This window comes from Crocuta crocuta, unplaced genomic scaffold, assembly GCF_008692635.1.
Source record: "Crocuta crocuta isolate KB4526 unplaced genomic scaffold, BGI_CrCroc_1.0 scaffold28, whole genome shotgun sequence".
NCBI lineage: Eukaryota > Metazoa > Chordata > Mammalia > Carnivora > Hyaenidae > Crocuta > Crocuta crocuta.
The window spans coordinates 10,791,158-10,807,283 of NW_027533256.1; the positions used below are offsets into that span (position 1 = coordinate 10,791,158).

At 48.7% G+C, this 16,126-nt stretch overlaps 1 protein-coding gene across 2 annotated transcripts in view; it reads right to left on the minus strand.

Annotated features, from left to right (window-relative positions):
• The window catches only part of ALOX5 (arachidonate 5-lipoxygenase), a 49,317-nt gene that overhangs the window by 17,049 nt on the left and 16,142 nt on the right, over window positions 1-16,126 (minus strand). For both annotated transcript variants that reach the window (XM_077746422.1, XM_077746421.1), the window contains exon 4: window positions 10,060-10,182. In XM_077746422.1, coding sequence (XP_077602548.1) covers window positions 10,060-10,182 — 123 coding nt within the window. The remainder of the gene's footprint in view (window positions 1-10,059; window positions 10,183-16,126) is intronic.

Consider the following 16,126-nt stretch of genomic DNA (forward strand, 5'->3'; position numbering starts at 1 on the left):
GGAGTGAACCTGGCTCATGGGGACAGAGGGCTGTCCCATTGCAGGTGAGGCAGCAGGGAGCACGCACGAGGGCAGAAAGTCTGAGTGACTGAATGCAGGAACTGGGCAGATGAGCAGGAAACTCCAGGGCCCCTCCCGGCCCTGCCAGACATGGAAAAGGCACCGGAGGCAGAACATGACACGCCTTTAGGACTCCCCTTCGGACCCTCCCTCAGTCTAGCAAATGCCACCCTGGGACCCCTAGGAGCCCACACTGCTCAGGAGTGAGCCGAGGGGCCACAAGCCTGGTAACCTCTGTGGGCCTTGACTTCTCCTCTGTGAGTTGGATGACCCAGCTGCCTGAGGCTACTGAGTGGCTGCAGTCCCTGGAAGGTGCTGGAGTGCAGCCTGGGCAGTGTGGCAGACACAGCAGGTGCTCGGCACCTCGGGCTGGAGAATGACACTGGAATCTTCTCTGGGCTGGTATCTTCCACCCTTCTATCCCAGCCCCTCCCCAGGAAGGAGGACCTGTTACATACATGCTTTGTTTTTTGTTTTTGTTCCTCACCCCCCACCCCACGTTTATTTTACACACTTGCTTTCGTGCCTCACCACTGCCAGGCAGCCCCCCAGCAAAGCTTCTTTCAGCCTTGTTACCCCTTCCTCCTCTATCTCCCCTGTCAGCTGAGCCTCCTGGGACAGGAGCCACTGTTAAACTAGAGGAGTAAATTTCCTTGTGACACCCACTGGCAGATGGAAAATAACTCATTTCTGAGGGAGGAGAGCCCTTCCCAGGCCTCTACAATCCTGGCAGCCCCAGCACCGCTCAGTACTAGATGGTGCCCAGGAAAGTGGTCTGCGGCCCTGGGAGATCTTGTGAGGAACCGGGGGTGAGTCATAGCCCCACATGGCTCATGGTCTCCTCAGCTGGGTCTCTTTGACTTCAAAACAGAAGGTTGGCACTGAAAACAGGGTGGGGTGTGGCACTGCTCGGAGGAAGCCACAGACTCAGAAAGAAGTGGAATTAGGAGGAAAATATTTGCATGTCATCTGCAGGCAAAATATTTCCACCTGCTCATACACAATGGGAATGCTGGGGCTTCAAAGTTCTGTTACTGCACAGAGGAACTGCCCAAAAGAGGGCTCTTGGCTCATTCAAGGTCACACAGCCAGGCGGAACTGTGCTTGCTCTGCGCCAAGACAGGTGAGAGCTTGTTTCCTCTGCTTCCCCTGCCCCTTTCCTTCTACGGCTCCTCCATTTTTCCACCTCACAGTTTTACTGTTTGGAGTTGGGAGCAAGGCTTACTGAGGAGGGCCGGCCACATTCCAGTCAGAGCAGGTGGCCTGGAGGAAACAAGTCACCAGAGTTACCCAGAAGTGGCACGGAAACGACTGCCCAGAGCTGGAAGTTCAGTGAGGAGGGTGTCTCTGATGACCTCAGCCACAAGTTTGTTTTCCGCAGGCCAGACTGGGTTTAACCACGGGCAGAGCGGCACGCTATGGCGTGGGCTATGGGGACACTGGCTAACTAGGCTCTGGGTCTGTGGTTTCTATCAGGAACTGTCCATGCACAGAGGACTGCCAGACACTGGTTGGGGTTCTGAGACCCCCTGACCCAAGTGCTAGGGTTTGGACACAAATCTGCATGAGGCTGGGAGTCCCTGACAGGTGGCAGCTGAGATGGTGGCGTCAGCACAGGATGTTAAGGGTCTGGCCTAAGATACCAGCCCCATCATTTCCCAGCCATGTGGCCCTGGGCAAGTCCCTAATCTTGGCTGTGGCTTGGTTTTCTCACCTATGAAATGGGCACATGGCTGCCCCCGCCTCACAGGGCTGACAATGTACAGAAAACACTGGTACATAAAAAGAGTTCCACAAACATTAGCAAGTAGTGCCATAATTATCACTCACTGTTAATATTAAAGGCTGCAGCCTTAGGCACTGGCATTCTGGGGGACCAGCAGACAAGTTCAAAATCCTGTCTGCAGCTCAGCACTTTACCCTCTTCCTTTTTTTTTTTTTTACACAAATAGTTTATTGTCAAGTTGGTTTCCATATAACACCCAGTGCTCATCCCCACAAGTGCCCTCCTGCATGCCCATCCCCCTGTACCCCCCACATCCATCAGTCCTCAGTTTGTTCTCAGCATTTACCCTCTTACTTCTGCTGGGTCTTCCTATCTAATCCACTCATCTTTCTTCCTTCACACCCAATTCATAGAAGAATTTTTACCTCCTTCCTGGTCTTTTCTTCCTGTCCTCTTTGTCCCCTGAAAGTGCTCTCATCCAGGGCAGTGGTAACTTCCTAGTGGAGGCCCTACAGCCCTAACCATCCCAGTCTCTTTAGTACATCTGACAACCAGCTCCTTTCTTCTTGACATTACAATGCTGAGACTCTTGGATCACCACGGTCCTGTCCCCCTCACCCCCCTACTCAGGTAAAGGCTAGATTCCTTGCCCACCTTCTGACCTTGATAGCCTCAGCCCCATATCCCCATGCAGGCCTCTACTCTGGTCCCCCTGTCTCACCAGAATTCTCACTGCCTAAAATGCCATCCCCTCTACTCTTCCAATCAGCATAGTAAACTCCTATGCATCCTTTAAAACCCAGGTTGGGCATCTCTCTTGGAAAGCATTTTTCTAATGCAGTACCCCCAGGGTTACTTCCTCCCCTGCCTCAAGCTTCCCCAGCACTCCTTTCCTAAGGAATAGCTACATGCTATTATGATGAACTATCCACAACTTGGTCCCCACTAGACTGTGAGCTTCTCGGAGCTGGACCAAAAGGCCACTTTTGATTCATCTCCAGCCCCACCCCCCAGGAGCTCAATAAGCATTTGTCAAAGAGGAGCAGCAGTGGCTCCTCCAGCCCTGCTCCCATGGGGGTAGAAGAAGCCCAGAAGAGCTAGCAAATGGGCAGTGACAGTGCCTGAGAAGGCAGCTCCCCGGCTGGGCTCCTTCCTTGGGCTCAGGAATGAGGAGAAAGTCCTCCTTAGCACCCAGAATGGAGACACTAGAGGGAATTCACCTATGGTGTGCCAGACACCACCATGGGGGCACTGCATACATGAGTTCATTTAAATCTCGTAATTCTAGCAGCTCAGCATCACCAGCCTCATATTATAGAGAGGAAAGCGAAATAACTCTCCCAAGATGACACAGCTAGAGTGTGAATCAACCCTGGCTGCCAGGCTCTAAATAAGCCCACCTTTTGCTTTAAAGGGTACCAGGTGATGGGTTGATACTTGTTACTGTAATTTTAATAGATGAATAGATTTTTTTCCCCCAGGAAAGCAAAGTACAACCACTTGCTACTCTGAGTTTGGTTGAGGGACCAGCATGAGTGCTTGCTGGGAATGCAGACTCTCTCCCCACTCGGACTCCCTGATCAGAACCTGTGTTTACCGATGTCCCACGCAGATCTGCATGCATGAGAATGCATGAGAGAGGGTATTTGGACTCCTGTTCCCTTACTGGGAAGCCTGGCTGTTTGTCCTTACCACCTTAAGCAAGGATGGCTGGGTTCAGCTGCCCAGTGTCCAGGAGGAGCCCAGCTACTGTAAAATGAGCCTTGCAAAAACAGCCACATTAAGTTAAAACTGCACCTTCCTTTACTGAGTTTGTTTCGTGGCAGGAATTGACATTTTCTTTTTCTAGTCCTGGGGCAGGCTTGAGGTAGACGTGGGGGAGGGGCACAGGAAAAGAAAGGACAGGGACTATGGGTACCGAGAACAGTTCCCGGGTCCAGGCATACAGTAGGTACTCCATATATGTGAGTGGAGCTAAAGCGAAGAGCCAAGAAGGACACAGGGGAGTGAGGAAGCGAGAAGGGGTGCTCACTTCGGCAGCACATATACTAAAATTGGAGGAAACGAGAAGGGGAAATGGTCCTCCCTCCTAGGCCCTGTGGGACACCTGCTCTGGAGGGTGTCCCACCCAGAAAGACAAGCCAGTCTGAGCAGTTGGGAGAGCACGGGGCCCATAAACAGATTTCCTCACACCAGGATTTCTCATGGCCTTACAGTCCTGGAGAGCAGGGGTTCTCAGGGTGGCCCCCAGACCTGCAGCATCAGCACCCATGGGACCTTGTTAAAAATGCAGATTCTCAGGCCCTGCCTCAGAACCCCTGAATCAGAAACACTGGAGGTTGGGTCCAGAAATCCAGATTTTTAAAAAAAACCCACCGCCAAGAATCCTGTTGCAAGCTGTGGTTTGAGAACCACTGCTAAAGAGGTCACAAGGTTTTCCAAAGTAATCTGGCTGTAGAACAAGCCCTTTTTTAGGAAAACCATACTTTATGCCTTCTGTTATGTCTTCTTTTATGATCCTTTAAAAATATTTTTTTTAATTTATTTTTTAGAGAGTGTAAGCTGGGGGAGGGGCAGACAGAGAGGGACAGAGGATCCAAAGCAGGCTCTGCAGTGGCAGCAGAGAGCCCAGTATGGGGCTTGAACTCATGAACTGCGAGATCATGACCTGAGCCAAAGTCAGACACTTAACCGGCTGAGCCACCCAGGAACCCCTTTTATGATCCATTTTTAATAACAACAACAACAACAACAAATGCTACTTTAGCTAATATAATTAAAACTTCCCAGGTCTGTCTACCTTAAAAACATTTTTTTAATGTTTATTTATTATTGAGAGACAGAGAGAGACAGAGCATGAGCATGGGAGGGTCAGAGAGAGGGAGACACAGAATCTGAAGCAGGCTCCAGGCTCTGAGCTGTCAGCACAAAGCCTGACATGGGGCTCGAACTCACAAACCACGAGATCATGACCTGAGCCGAAGTCAGATGCTTAACAGACTGAGCCACCCAGGTGACCCAGGTCTGTTTACTTTTTAGGTGGGAGTTTCCCCACTACATTTCCCCAACGTATTTCTCCTCCAATGGAATACATGTCTGACTGTCTAACAAAATTTGATAGAGGTAAACAGGGTTGATACATAGACATACAGACACAAGTTAGAAGGAGGAAATTTCTTTTAAATTTTCCAAGATCAGGGGCTTTTGGGTAGCATTTATGAAGTTAATGGGAAGAACACTATTTTCTATGAGGGCTTTGGTCACATGGAGCCGACTTGTTTCTGAGCTGGTGACACTAAGAGGGTGTGGGGTCTTCTTCCTACACAGAACTCATGGCTTTGGTTTCTGGAGAAACAAACAGCTCCACTCCAGACCTCACCCTGCTTCCCCTCTTCCCTCCTGTGTGGAACTCTGCCCCATCCACCCTTACCCCCTCTCCCCTCTAGGCTCCTGGTCTTCTTCATCTCAGACACCTGATCCCTCTTTCTTTTCACATCAACTCCCTTCAAGGAGCTGCTATACATGTGATTTTTGACTGGTCTCCAAACAAGCAGCAGAGATTTGCTTAGGGGGCCGGGGAAAGGGGTCATGGGTTATGGCCATCAGACCACACTCCCCTACCCCTCCCCGGCACAGAGCCTCTGGCCCTTGGCCCTGAGCCTGGACGGCACCTCCAGAGGCTGCACAGGGCTTTCACCCTCAGCAGTGCCCCCAAGTTGAACTCATCTACCCCCTGCTTCTTCCCCACCTTCCTTTTTTTTTTTAAGTTTATTTATTTATTTTGAGAGAGAAAGAAAGCACAAGTAGGGGAGGGACAGAGAGAGAGAGAAGAGAGAGAAGAAGCCCAAGCAGGCTCTGCACAGCCTAACATGGGGCTCAACTTCACGAACTGTGAGATCATGACCTGAGCTGAAGTCGGTTGCTCAACCCACTGAGCCACCCAGGTGCCCCCACCCCCTCATCAGCTTCCCTTTGTAGGGGGTGTGGGGAAGGGAAAATGATCACTCCATTTTCCCAGCAAGCCAGATGCACAAGTCAGGGATGCCTTGTGTTTCACCCTCAGTCTCTCCCCATTTTGACCTGAATTCCAACTGGATCCTGGGTCCATCCGCACCACATCCTCCATTCTTCCCTACTCTCCCACTCCCTGTCTTCAGTCAGCCCCTCCCCCACCTCTGGGCTCTCTTGTCTGACCCTCAAAGGCTGCCGAGCCAAGCAGTGCTGCCCCCACCCCAGGAAGATGTGGTTACAGTGAAGTGCCCCTGGGACTTCGGGGAGAAGGACGGTCCTTCAAGGAGCTGCCTTCACCTGACGTCATCTGATAGGAAATACACGGTGGGTAAGGGTCAAGCCCCTTGGCACGCGGCTGGTCACCTCTTCCAGAACTCAGTCATATTTCTGCACTGTTCTACCTTACTAGGAAGGAAGCTCTCTTTCTCAATTTCCTTGAAAGACATTCCCTTATCAGCCTGCCGACCTCCTGCAATTGAGTTCCAGGCCGCAAACAGTGAGTAAACAACCAAGCTGCTCCTGCTTTGATGCCCCCAGGAAATGTCACAACTCACTTGGTTCTGTGAGCAGGCCAGCCGCAGCTGACCTTTGCCCATGGCAGCCTGCCACGGTGTCCCTGTCCCACCCCTCCTGGCCCCCGCCTATGTGTGCCTGGCCAGCAGCAAGGCCAGGTCAGATGCCCTTCTACTGTGAAGCCTTCCTGGACTCCATAATAAGGTAGCACCAGACAGAGCGATGGTCCATCTATGAGTCCTTGATGGTAGAGGGCAATCTGAGAGCAGGTGCTCAGCAGGTGTGTGATGATGAAGTGGGTCCTGGCTGGCCTGACCCCACTGCTAAATGTGGATGGGAATCAATGCTGTTTTTAGGGAGAAACTTCTCTGTGCAGGGTTGACACATGTGGCCCCATTATATTCTCACAATGACCCCAAGTAGGAGCCGTGGTCTCATTCTTCAGATGAGACCCTGAGGCTCAGAGAAGTTAGCTTCCCTAACATCACCTTCCACTGGCTTAGGGCCCTCTCCATGTGCCCCTCATCTCCCTGGGGTGGAGGGGTGCTTTGAGCAGCCTCCTTAAGTTCTAGTCCCCTTGGCTCAGGCTGTGCTCTCCTCAAATGCAGGGAGCACATCTCTTATCTCCTTCTTAGAACCTCGTGGTCCTTAGCCAGCAGGAGTGAGGCTTGGCTGATGTGCCCAGCTGAGCTGTACCAGGAGGGGCTGAGGGCCTGTCTCAAGATTTCTTAGCTATGTTCCTGCCAAGTCCATAGCTCAAGGGGCCAAGTTACATGGCAGATGTGGAGAAAGGTGGGTTGAGGTGTCATTGAGAAGTGGTGGTTTGTGTGGCCAGGACTGGGGAGCACAAGGAGGAGATCTCACTCAGGCCTAGGAGCTTCTTGGAGGAGGGTCACTTCATGCAGGTCCTAAAAATGATGAGTTGGATTTCTCAGGCCAAGAAAGGAAGGGTGGTATTTGAGGTGGAGGAAAAAGCTCATGCAAAGACCAGGGCATGAGGATACCCTGCCAACTAGCACTGGGTGCACACGGCTAACACATCCTGAGCACCTGTGGACAAGAGAGAGGGCAGGGGGGCTGGGTAGAGGTGCCTGGGCTCTCGCCTGTAGTTGGGGCAATCACTCAAGGATTTTAGAGGGCGGAGTGAAATAATTATTTTTGCCTTTATAGAAAGAGCCTCCAAAAAACTGTATGTGTGCTTGAGAATGAACTTCCAATTGTTGTGAGGGATGGGTCCTGGGGAAGCAGGTAGAAGGATGTTCCTGAATGTCCAAGGGGAGATGACAGAGCTGGGAGGGAAGGAGATGCACTCTGACACCCCAGACATGTGACCCCATGTGCAACTAAGTGGAGCATGAGGCCAAGGGAGGCACTGAGGCCAGTAGTTTCAACACTGACTGCCAGCTGGATCGCCCTGGGAGCTTTTAAAATATGGGCAGAAGTGGGCTACAGGTGCTGGTCTAACAGCCCGGGCAGGGCAGGCTGGGCCAAGGCAGCGTGGGATATAATAATAAACATATATCTAGGGTGCTGTTAGCCATGACGGGGACACGTGAGAGAAGAAAGGTGTGTGTGTGTGTGTGTGTGTGTGTGTGTGTGTGTGTGTGTGTGTCAGAGGGAAAGAGAGAGAGAGAGAGGCAGAGGCAGAGGCAGAAGCAGGCAGGCAGAGAGAGTGAGAGAGAGACAGAGACAGAAAGACAGAGACAGAGAAAGAAAGAGAGGATGAGAGAGAGAGAGAAGTGAGGGCCCATGAGGTGATAACAAAGGCCCCTGACAGGCCAGTGGGGTCAGACCCAATTCATTTCGACAGAGTTTACTGAGCACGTATTCTGTGGCAGCTGCTGTGCTAGGCTCTGGAGGTACAAAGATGACAGTCCATTCTGGGAACACTGAGCAGATATAAGAAAGGCACAGCCTGGCTTTCACTCCACCATCCATCCACCCACTCACCACCCATCCATCCACCATCCACTGTCCACATATTCCTCCATCATCCGCCCTTCCTCCCTCCCTCCTTCCCTCTTTCCATCCACCCCTCCACCCACCATTCATCCATCCGTCCATCCCTCTACTATCCATCCACCCACCATCCCTCTGCCATCCCTACCTTCACCATCACTAAGCAGAGGTGGCATGATTCCCCAAAGCAGGATCTTCTCTGACCTGGCTGTCTCTCCATAATTATCATTTTCTCTGTAAACTGCCCCTCTCAGAAGGGGTTTCTGCCCTGCTTGCACCATCCTGGTCAGGGCTCTCTCTACCAGAGCCACATGCCTTTGGGGATCCCTGGGTGGGAAATGAGATGTTTAATTGCCCCGATGTTTCTAGGGAGCCAGGTGTTGGGTTACTGCATTACTAATCCAGATGTTTGGTTTTGATTTTTCTCTCCAGGTGATCCCAGTTGTAGCAGGGGAAAAATCCCCAGCTTTGGATCCAAAGAGATCTGAATGCAAACTCAGGCTTGGGCGATTTCTTTCTGAATGACCTTAGGCAAATTTCTTGACCTGGTCCCAGGTGATTTACCTGGAAATATTCAAGAACAGTATCTACCTCCCAGGGTGGCTGTGAAAGTCAAAATAGATGATTCTAGTAGAAAATGCCCACACCTATGAGCGTGGCCCTTGGCAGAGGCTTGATAAGTATTGGGCCCCTACTACTTGCTCTCTCTCAGGCGGCCTGAAGGAAACCAATGCATACGGCCTTGCCAATGTGAGGAGATTCCCTATGGAGACTAATTGTGAGGCTGTGTGTGTGTGTGTATAGAGTTCTTCCAAAATGTCCAGAGGAGGAAGTCCTTGGCACAGGCCTGAGTATGTGGTCTCTTGTGCTTTCCTTTCAGAAGTCTGACCAGAAGGTGCCCTTCTCAAGGGGAGCAGCTAGGCTCCCACTGAGCAAATGTGGTCCCAGGATATGGCTACCTGAGGCCAGGGCCTTGCCCCGGGAGACACTCATCCTGGCTGTGGGGTTGGCCTGGCACCAAGAGGTGCTGAAGCTCCACAGGACGTTCTAAGATGCATCAGGTGGCAGAGCCATGGACGTAGAGTTTTCTAGATTTGTATGATTGTGGGAACTCCCCAGAGTGTCAAAGTACAGATTCAAAGGCTCCTCCCCTAGCCCTGGGATGGGGCTAGGGCTCCCTATTTTTAACAAGCACCCAAGAGGTTTCAGGGTTCAGCACGCTTTATAAGCCCTGCAGTAATTCAGTTGCAAAGAAGGAACACAGAACATGAATCTCTGCCATTCATTATCAGGGGCCGTTGGATAAGGTACGTGACTTCCTTGTTCCTCAGATTCTTCAACTGCAAAGTGGGGATAATTGTACCTCCCTCATGGGGTTGTTGTGATAGACAACCCAGGGATGGGTGTCAGCAATCAGCACAGGTGTGGTGGCCACTGTTACTGCGGAGCCCAGCTATGCAGGGGACAACGTGAACCCTTTCCAACCTTGAACCGGCTATGGGGGGATGAGATGTGGGTGTGGATGGGCACTCCAGGTAAAGACCTCTACCTTGGGCTGACAACAGAGCTACATTTGGTGTCTGGAGCCATCCAGGTTATAACTGTTTAGATATAGGCTGCCCTGTGGTTGCACATTGGAGATCCACTGTGGCCAAAATACAATCAAGTGATTTGGGAAGACCAGCTGAGCTGCTCCCCAGCCCAAAGCTCCACTAAAAGGAGTGAGGGTTCCACCCACAGCCCCGGCCCCTGAAGGGGCTTCCAGCATCCTTAGGTTCTTGGAAACTCACGCTTTGGAGTAGTTCAGAACGAAGTCCACACCCTTCTCACTATCAAACTGGATGTCTCGGGGTAAATCCTTGTGGTATTTGGCATCAATACTCAAAGGGAAGCCAGGGTTCCACTCCATCCATCTGAGCATGAATAAAAAGAAGAAAGCTGTGTTAAGTGCCTGGCTTTTGGGTTGGCCCCTCAGATTAAAGGCTGTCTCTGTGGTCTGAGGATGTGCCCTCCATCAGGCCAATAAGATGACTGTGCATCCCGTGATGAACTGGGACCCCTCCCGGGGTCTGGCGGGAGCCCGCACTGCTGTGCCCTGAGCTCCAGAGCAGAAGTCTGAGGTCTTCTGAACCTGAGACTGGGCTCACAGAAGAGGAGTAGCGAGTGAATGGTAGATGTGCACCACTGCATAAAAGGAAGTTGAAAAGGAAGCATCAGAAGATCTCATTGATTTGATGGGACGTTCAACCGCCTATCTCCCCTGGCACAGAGTTGCCTTGTCAATCACTGGAGGTAGAAGCGGTTGAGGCTACTCCATTTCTAGGCCAACTGGACAGCCAGTGTCCTACCAGCTCAGTCAACACGTCCCTGTGTGTGTGTGTGTGTGTGTGTGTGGGTGTGTGTGTGTGTTTGTGGCGGCTGGGGAAAAGGGACAGTGGGTATGCCTTCCAAGTAGGGTGACCGGGGCCGCCCGGTGGTTGGATGAGGAACTTCAGAAACAGACAGCTGCCAGGTAGCAGGTTAGTGACTCTTATAATCAAAGTAGCTTCCCCCCAAGATAGGACATGCGTTGTATTCAGCCCACATTTTCAGATACTGGTGTCCTTGAAACTTACCCTGCAGCATTGGGCACTTACACTTTGTTTTTTAAATTTTGCTGGTTTTTTTCCCTTTAATTACTGCAAAACCAAAAACAATAGAAACTGTCTCTTCCTTTAGGGCAGGGAGAATGATCTCGTATTTATTTAAAAATCAAAATTTACATTCTGGGTTAACAGCTTTTTCACTTGTATTCCTAATTCTCCTTTTCTTTTTTTCCTTTTTAAAAATTTTTTAAAATGCTTTTTATTTATTTCTGAGAGAGAGAGAGAGAAAGAGAGAGCGAGTGAGCAGGGGAGGGTCAGAGAGAGAGAGGGAGGTACAGAATCTGAAACAGGCTCCAGGCTCTGAGCTGTCAGCATAGAGCCCGACGTGGGGCTTGAACCCATAAACTGTGAGATCATGACCTGAGCCGAAGTCAGATGCTTAACCGACCGAGCCACCCAGGCACCCCAAATTCTCTTTTTCTAAAATCTTTCTTACAAGGGGAAAGTAAAGCACTGAGAGTTGAGGTCATGAAGAAGTCTGGAGTCCCTTGAATATCATCTTGTGCTATTACTGTCACAAAAATCCCCGTTTTTTTGTGCTGTCCTGTTGGTCCAGTAAGACTCCCATTGGGACCACAAGAGGCGAACAGGAACTGGATATGGTCACCCAGAGCAAATGCATTTTGAAAACCACTTTCTGTTGTGTAGCACTGTCCTTTCTCACTGTCGGTTTACTTACAGTATTCCATTTTCCTGGACTTTAAGAAAATCTTCTATATTTGTTATTTGTATTAATGCCAATGCTGATAAAATGTAGACAAGTGTACAATGTCAACTAATCTACTGATTTTTCCCCCTTTGTTTTAGAAAATTGGTTTTTTTGGAATGTCTTGCCCCACAGCTCTTCCCCCCCCCCACCTCCTGAAGGTGGCAGCACTAACAGATGGAACTTCCCAGCTTCCGTGGTCCGGAGACTATAGCCTCTCAGTGTCTGGAGACTGTCCAGTTTGCCAGCTCTCCACCAGATGTCCATGTCCCTTTCACTGCAGGTCACTGCTGCCTGAGACAGCTGACAGGCTGACCTGCACAGGGGCCAAAGATCTTTGTGCCCGTAATAAATAGGCAAAGGGGCGCCTGGGTGGCTTAGTCGGTTAAGCGTCCGACTTTTGCTTAGGTCATGATCTCGTGGTTCGTGGGTTCGAGCCCCGCGTCGGGCTCTGTGCTGACTGCCAGCTCAGAGCCTGGAGCCTGTTTCAGAGTCTGTATCTCCCTCTCTCTCTGACCCTCCCCTGCTCACACTGTCTCTCTCTCTCTCCTAGAAATAAATAAAAAATATTTTAAAAAAATAGGCAAAGAAAAAAATTGCACTCCATAGGGAGTTGAACACGCCAGGCAGAAGAAACAAAGAAGCAAAAAAGACATTTAATTTCTTTGTTTTTAAGACATTTAATTTCTTAAAAAAAGAGAAGTGTTAATGAGATACAAGTATAATGTAAAAAGACCTTTTTTTGGTCCTTTTTCTTTTCTCTTTTTAAAGTAGGCTCCACGCCCAATGTGGGTCTTGAACTCACAATCCTGAGATCAAGAGTCAGATGGTCTACTGACTGAGCCAGCCAGGTGCCCCTGAAAAGACTTTCTGCAGCCACAAAACATGATTTCTGAATTGAAAATTCAACAGAGAAATGGGAAAAGAGAACAGTCACTGTGAGATCTAATTTGTTTCCTGCACAAAATGTATTCATTCAATAACTAATTACTGAGCATGTCACGTGCCAGGCACTGCTCTGTACAAAATGGAAGAAAATGTAACACAAATACAGAGCAAAACCACAAGGAAATGGAAGCCATGGTGGGGATTAAAGAGGGCACTTGCTGGGATGAGCCCTGGGTGTTGTATGCAAGTGATGAATACTGCATACCTAAAATGAGTATGACACTGTATGTAACTAACTGGAATTAAAATAAAAACTTAAAAAGAAAACACAAGAGCCATGAAAGGCAGACACAGAAGATTTAATATGCAGAACTAAGAAGTCCAAAAGGAGAGAAAGGAATATATGGAGAGGTAAAAATCAAGAAACGAGAAAAATTTTGAGTTGAAAAGACCTCAATTTTCTGAGTAAGTCCTAGGTAGAAAAAAAAAAAGGGAAAAGGGCATGTATAGATATATACTCATTAAATGTTAAAATGTCAAAGAGAGAGAAGTCTGTGCAGGTAGGGGGAGAAAGAGAGGAGGGAGAAAGAGAGAGGGAGGGAGACAGAGAAAGTGGGGAGAGGGGCTGGAGAAGGGAGGGGGGAGGAAAGGAAGAGGAAATGAAAAAGAAAAGAGAGGGGGAGAGGGGAGGGAGGGAAGAGGAAGGGGAAGAGAGAGGCAGGGGAAGGGAGAGTGGGGAGGGAGGAGGAGGGGGAGGGAGGGAGAGGAGGAAAGAGGCACCCAGAGACAAAACAACTTTCAGAGGACATGGAGTCAGTGGGAGCAGAGCTTGGAAACTGGCTTCAGAGCCCATGCACAAGCCAGCAGGCTGTGCCAGCATGTGTGCCGCGGGCATCTTCCCCGGGGAAGGAGGAAGGAGTGTGTTAGGTAGTAAGTGATACTGGGGCTGTTTGACTCCCACTTCACATCATGTATAAAAATGCATGGCAGGTGAATTAAAAGCCTAATGTTAAAAACTAAATTGTAAAGGTTAGACAAAAATATAGGTATATTTATGTAACACTGGGGTGGGGAGGACCTTCTTACGTAAAGCAGGAAACCCAAAGGTTGTAAAGGAAAACCAATACATATAGTTAAGAAAATAAAGAACTAAAATCTGTGACACAAGCAACAGTAGACAAATGACATATACCATACCTATAACGAAAAGGTGCTATCCTAACACACAAAGAGCTCCTTTAGGTTAATAATAACAAGGACACATAAAAATAAAGTATATAAATAGGCAATTCAAAGAAGAGGCAATGCACAGAGGCTCAACTCGCTAGTGGTCAGGGGAATGCAGATTAAAACAACAATGGGGTCCAATTTAGGGGGTTTTTGACTGTCAAAAATATAAAAGATTGACATGATCAGGTATGTCATATATATACATACACAACTGGAAAACTGCACCGAAAATTACTATAACATTGTGGGAAAGGGTTTTTGTTAGTATTTTTTTTTTTTAATTAAACTGCTAATTTGACCCAGCAACAGGAGTTCTGGAAATTAATCTGAGAGCAATGAATCACCAGGACATTGTGCTTCTTGCCGTACCATTGGAAATGCCAAATACAAACACACAGACAGGAAACAAACAACAGCGGAATGGTTGAATTCACCACACAGTGAGAAATATGTGGCAATTTAAGAATGAGGAAATCAGAGAGATACGATTTCAGACACATCAGACCGATACCAATGAGAATGTCTCAAGATGCAAAGTGTGTCAAAGATGTAGGGAAACTGCAACCCTGAGAAGCAGCTGCTGGGGTGCACACTGGCAGAACCCCTTTGGAAACCATTGGCAATATCTAGAAAACTCATAATGTGGTCTATCCTGCAGGTCTACTTCTAGGAATATTCCCTGGAGAAGCTCTTCCATGAGAGCACCAGGACACAGGTGAGAAAGCTCACTCTGGTGTGGCTTGTGACAGCCAGAAATTAAAGAAGGTCCACATGTCCATCAGCTAGAGAATGGGTGAGCCTGGCGGTTTGTTCATACAATGGTGTGCTACCCGGAAGCTAAGTGAACACTCGACACCTGTCTGTGCTAACTGGCTGCCCTTCAAAACAGAATGAAGAGTGAAACAAAGCAAGTCGCAAAATGATCAAATACTGTGGGTTACAAACCGCAACACTGTACGCAGCCCTGTGTGTGTGCGCACCAGCCAGGTGCACACAGTCACGGTGAGAACACACGGTGGTGCGTTATGACCCACGTGGGCTTCTCCACTTCCCTACCAGGCTGACTGAGGGATGAGGGCCAGCTGGGCCTGCAGCTTCCTGACAGATTAGAGACTATTCTTTACTTCCAAACTCTCATCTGGAAGCCTGCGAGTTCATGTGAAAGAGGAACTCCTAGATTATGCAGACAGTGCAAATTTCAGTGTTTCCTGAACGGAAGCAGAGGAGGGCGTCTGAAGAGGACAGATGAGTGGAAGGAGGAAGAAACAATGACGATTAGATCTAAGAAGGGGGGACAACTGTTTCACTGGAAAAGCCCTTGGCCCCATCTCCCTAGGCCCTGTCAAAGCCCTGCCCCTGTGAAACAAACACACCACTGAATCACTGCTCCCTTGTAAAAGGGTATTTTCCAAAGGGCACCACAGAGTACTTGTTCTGTGAGACGTTAAGAATTGTACATCCAATTCTCTTGGGAAACACTGAAAAAAAAAATTAACCATAGCCCACTACCATAGAACTTCTCAGAATTCTCAGTGCTTATGTGCATTGGGAACCTCCAGGAAGAAGATGTGATAAACAGTTTCCCAAACTTGCCTTACCACAGGGAGAAAGTTATGGGACCACTGCTCCAGGACACACTTTGGAAAATACGGTGTTAAGACAACATGGCTCCAAGAGTAATTTATCAGCCATTAACATCTTAGTCTGAATTAGAGTGGAACTGATAAAACTTCCTGTCCACTCATCTAACAGGACATAAACTAGCCGAAGTCTCTGAAAGCTGTTTAATGTCACTGCAAACTAGGATTCCTTCTTTCCACAAGGCCAAGAGCACATGGAATGCTTTGACACAGATGGCTGAAGTGGGGAAGAAAGCTGAGGAAGGAGCTCAGAAATAACAATGCTTTAAGATGAGAATGGTGGTGCAGAGCTCTGGAACAATGCCTTGTGCACCATACCAAACACAAAAGTCCCAGAATTTATCATATGGTGTCTGAGCTGAGAGGCTTACACACAAAAGTTTTAAAATTAGCCACAAATTCATAAATTTTTAACATTACTCAAGCATAATCAGGTTACCCTCCTTCATCGGATATAAAGACATAAAATTTTTATTTAAAAGTTTATTATGAAATCAAATATATAATTACATGTATGTATGTGTGGACATGTATATGTATGCACACACATGGAGAAAAATGCACAAAACATCTGTATAACCAACATCCAGATCAAGAATCAGAATGTTACCAGTACCCCATACTGCACCTGCTTCCCGCTCAACCTCCCCTGATCACCATTCTCCCTTTTATGAGAATCATTTCCTTGCTATTGTCAATTGTTTCACTGCTGTGTAACCCCTAAACAACAGACTTCCAAATTCTATGG